At 40.8% G+C, this 5068-nt stretch overlaps 1 protein-coding gene across 1 annotated transcript; it reads right to left on the bottom strand.

The window, feature by feature from the left end:
• Nucleotides 1-1407: 1407 nt before the first annotated feature.
• Nucleotides 1408-3853, bottom strand: LOC308162407 (nucleolar transcription factor 1-like; the record flags this gene model as incomplete). The annotated part of the gene is made up of 7 exons (XM_080536563.1): nucleotides 1408-1419; nucleotides 1673-1783; nucleotides 1871-1982; nucleotides 2187-2251; nucleotides 2412-2567; nucleotides 3211-3392; nucleotides 3778-3853. The coding sequence occupies 7 exons, from the start codon at nucleotides 3851-3853 to the stop codon at nucleotides 1408-1410; spliced, it is 714 nt and encodes a 237-aa protein (XP_080392689.1).
• Between the last annotated feature and the right edge of the window lie 1215 nt (nucleotides 3854-5068).

Here is a 5068-nt window from a genome sequence, read left to right as displayed (position 1 = left end):
ACTCGGGACAGCTGACTGGGTGTCCTGGTTACAGCTTAAAAGGCGTTCCAGTCCACAAGCTCTCTCTCTCTCCTCCAGCACCATTATTATATATTACACCGTACAACACCCTCCTCGCCATACTTTCCTGCATTCACTCACTTACACTACTGATACACTGATTCTCATACCCCATTGGATTATTGTTCAGTTTGGCATACCTTAGTTCTATTAAATTCTTGTTATTCTGATTATACATGGTGTGTGTGTGTCCCTTTTTGTTATGGTCCAGAGCCAGGCCGTAACAATGGCCCTTGAAGGATGTTCTAAAAATGTAAATGGCCCTTGACAGGAAAAAGGTTCCCCACCCCTGGTTTAAAGTGTTTAAAGTGTTTAAAGTGTTTAAAGGAAACTTAAAGCTTAAAGCCGCGGGTGAAGTCAATGCACTTGAGATGGAGAGAGGATGGATGACTTCTCTCATGTGACGGTGAACGAACAGGTTCAGTATATAAATGATACAACTGTTCAGGGGAGTGGCATGGGGGGGAAACCGATTCTAAAGGATGCAATGTGAGGAGAAAGCTCTTTAACTTTCGTTTCCTCAGAGAGTCACGTGCCTATTGTCAGCTGACCAGGGTTTTTCCTGGCTCAAAATGAGGCGGATGCCTACATATTCCTCCCAGAAAGTGGTAAAATGCTTATGGTGCTTATCATTCATCACCTGAGAGATACGAGCTAACTTGACCCCAAGTGGCACTTGGCAGGACAAATGCCGTGACTCCACAATCCGAAAAATATGATTCATTCAAACTTGGATAAATATTCTCAAAATTACAATGGGGTTAAATCACAACCACTTTAGTTATCTAAAAATATGATATGGGCTATACTCTACTTTCACCGCTAGATGGCGCTGTCTCGCCAGTAAAGTCGTGATTCTGATTCCATTTATTACCATAAATCCTCTTTTAGTAGCCTGGCTGTTCATTTGCTTAATCACAGAGTGCATCTGGTGTGTGTGTTTGAGACAGACTAACACCGTTGCTGTTGCCAAACTGCTGCTCAAGCCCACGATATGACAGAGCTGAATATATCATACAGGTTCTGTCTACTGAGAACAAAGATGTTAAACAAAAATATATACAAATTAAAATGCCAAATGAAACTAAGATCATTCATTCAACATGTTCCAGATCCCCTGGAACAAGTAGTCACAACACTGAGAAATAAGAAGGAATCAGTAGGTAGTCGGCGAACGCATCCACGCCGCTGAGGTGGAGGAGTGTGTATCAATCCTTCTGTAGGATCCATTGCGACCGTTAAGTCAAACAATGACTCTGAAATGAACACTCAGAAAACTAAATCATGACTCTCAAGTCAGTAAAAAAGAGTCGCTCAAAAAGAGTGACATCATAGGGGTGATTTTCCTTAAAACCCACTCTACAGAATGTAGAAAAATCACAGTTTTCACATGTGTACACTTTTATCGGCGCTGGAGATAATGAACGTGATGTTTAAAAACGGTGACGTGTCCCTTTAAACCTCCTAACTTTGACGAAATCAACGCACTTTCTCTCACTGACACAAACGGCGCTCGGCAGAAAAAATCGTGAGTCAACTTGACGAGCGTCACTGTCTATAATGCCTATGATGACAGGTGAAGCTGACAGCCTTTTACCTCTCAACTTCTCACCTCATATTCTCTCTGTAGCTCCAGGGCCTTGCTGATCCACTTCAGTCTCTTCTTGTCAGAGAGCTGGGACCACTGTCTCCTCAGGGCCTCCTTGAGCTCCTTCTGGCTTACCTGGCAACAAAAGTGAATCGGTTATTGTGAGATGAGTGTTTTCCGAATTCCGTACTTGTAAAGTCAGGTTCCCCTGGATACACTTACGTCAGGGTGTAGCTTCATGTAGGTCTTCTTCTCGTGGTTGTACCACAGCTGCTGGGGCATCTGGGCTTCTCTTCTCTTCTTCTTCTCCTCTATCAACTCGGGGTGGTCCTCTCTGAAGTGAAATAGAGCCAAAAAGCCGGTTTGTTAAAGGAGCATTAAAAGTATTGGATTTAAAGTGCAATAATAAAATCAACTCAACATCTGAACTAGACCAAGTTATCTAAACTTGACGATTATTTTTAATAGCTATAGTTTAAGTGGTCCACTTAGACTGCCCACCATGACAAATGTCAACAGGAGAGAGAATGACACTCACTTGAATCGTGCCATATTCTTCTCAAACGACTCCTTCTCTCGCTGAAATTCTGTGATATACTTTTGCTGTTGGGAACAGAACAGAAAAACACAATTAGTCAGTAGCAGAATGATTTCATTGCATGTCTTCATAAGGCTAATTTTTTTTACATTGTTGATGGGATGGAATCTGTCTTTGAATAAATATTTATTCAAAAAGACATGATGACTGCAAATTGATCTTCACCTTTCTCTTCTTTGGGAGCTCCTTGTATTTCTTGGACAGAATTTTGGTGAGGTCCAGGTTGCTCATCTCTGGGTGGATCTTGGCATACTTGGCTCGCTTCTCCATGAAGAACTGGAAATATGGTGTCAGAGGCTTCTTTGGGAAGTCTGGGTGGGTCTTTAAAACAGTAGAAATATAGCATCATTCACACAAGAATTCACACACAGAAAGGTAATTTAGCAATTCCACTACTCCAACTGTCAAATCATTGCATTTTATATGTACAACAAAATATCTGATCCTTTACCTTCAATTTCTTCCCTTTGTAAGGGTTCTTTACATACTCAATGGCATCAACTATGAGCTCCGTCAAGGTCCTATACTTCCGTACCTAAATAAAGTAAATGAGATACAGTAAACCTCCAAATGAAACTCAGATTTAGATACATTTTCCATTTCAGTGACTGCAGCAATACAATTACTGTCTCATAGATCAATTTGCTGTTGACATAATCTACTCTACATCACAGGGCAATTCCCTTACAACTGCCCAAATTCCTAATTATACATTTTCTAGCCACATTTCTTGGAGAGGAAACTCGCAGTCACACACAAAAGTGTTACTGTAACATGGGTAATTCATTCTCATGTCTCCTTTACAGACAGATGTAAAACATGTATTTTTTTTAAATGTATGAAGTTTGCAAATGCTTCCCACATGATTTTTTTCATGATAGTCATTTACTGTAGGTGAAAGTTTGTTTACTCAGTCTTCATATACATTATAAAATGGCCTTTCTGTGAATTCTGATTGGCTAACCTCGGTGGACACCTTTGACCACTTCTGTTTACACATGTCACTGGTGAACCCTCCAAAGCAGACCTTCTCCCAGTCAAAGTGGGACTCTGTGGTCTTGTATTTCATGGCATCCACATCAGGCAACAGGCTCCGGATCCTCTCCAACAGGATCAGGCAGTCCTCCTTACTCCACGTGTCCAGAACTGCACAGGTACAGGTACAGACACAGAACATGTCAAGGCCAGTTTTATTAGACAGACACAATTTAACCTTGTGCTGACCCAAAATAAAACTATAAGCCCTGACAAATATACGGTCAAATGTATCAATCACATGTGAACGGAATTCAACGGATACATCTCAACAAAAGTATGTTATTATTACACGTGTTTCATCAAGGCAAGATAACATGAGGAGCGTGGAGAAAAACTGGTTTAACTGTGCCAGACTTCCAGACAAAATATAGGCTAAGCTTATAGCTTTTGATCTTAACAAAACAAAAAGCATTGTTTGGAGGAATGGCATTCTGCAAGAGATTGTCTAATTCCACATGTTGGTAATGAACATGGACATGTTAAATCAGCCTACCTGGCTCAACCTTTATCCTTTGACCAGTCTGAGGCTGTGGCACAGTGGACACACCAACACTGCTGCTGCCATTCATAGTGCAGTGTCTGAGGGCAGATCAACTGACCCGCTTTCTTACAACCCTGAAACCCAACAGAAAACACTTTCATTCAGTCATTAAACCAAATGTTGGTTTAAAGCTGAGTTCTGCCACTGGCAAAAACTATAGCTATCTAACCGAACACGGGAGACGTTCAGTGACAAGTCGAGACATAGCCTACCTTCGAGCTCTGCGCGGTAGAAAAACAAAACTAAAACAGCAATATGCGTACAAGGTTTTACGTTTCAATGTTTCAAGATATCATCTGACTTCTTTCCATTCTATACAAACACACGTGTTCGTCTTGAAATACTGTATTGGACGCGATGACACGTGCACTGTTCTTCTTCTTCTTCTTCTTCTTTTTTCAATTGGCGGTTGACAACCAAATGGTGTATTACCGCCACCGCTGGACTGGAGTGTGGCACAGGACTTGCTTTACTAACTTAAATTCTTTTTAAAAGCCCTGTTTCCCTTAAAAAGAAAAACAACAACTTTAAAATCTTCCCTTCCCTTCTCTGTAAAATATATTTCATCTCAAATACTTCTTTATTTTCCTCCACCTGAGCAATAAACCTACGCCTTTCGTTATGGTACTTTTGGCAGTGTATTAAAACATGTTCCACTGTTTCTGGTTTATTCCATAGACACTGCTCACAGTTGCCATCTGCATGCTTGTTTATTAAAAACAGGGTACTATTTAAATTGGTATGTCCAATCCTTAACCTGGCCAGCACCACCTCTTCACGCCTGGACCTGCATGTACTATTATCCACCCTCACTTTTGGTTGAAAATAAAATAGGTGTCTCCCAGAGGTCCCACTGTTCCAAATATACTGCCATTTCTCATACGATTTTGCTTTTATAATACTTTTTACCTCTGCCTTACTGTATTTAATTTCCACTTCCACTCTCTCTTTTTCTACTGCTTTCTTGGCATAGGTGTCAGCCAACTCATTTCCCTTCACCCCTATGTGAGCTGGCACCCACAGGAAAGAACATTTAAAACCTGCTTTTAACATCCCACTTGCTAATTGTAAAATGTCTAAAATAATATCCATCCTGGATGCTGAGTATGCATTTTGCATACTTAAAAGAGCAGAGCTGGAGTCAGATGCTATTACTGCTTGCCTGTTACACCCAACACTTTCAACCCATAACAGGGCAAACCATATGGCTAAAAGTTCTGCTGTGTAAACCGCCAAATTATCA

Source organism: Nansenia antarctica (assembly GCF_963989245.1).
Source record: "Nansenia antarctica genome assembly, chromosome: 7".
Classification (NCBI taxonomy): domain Eukaryota; kingdom Metazoa; phylum Chordata; class Actinopteri; order Argentiniformes; family Microstomatidae; genus Nansenia; species Nansenia antarctica.
Note: the sequence above shows the minus strand (reverse complement) of the source record. Positions and strands in the feature narration are given on the sequence as shown.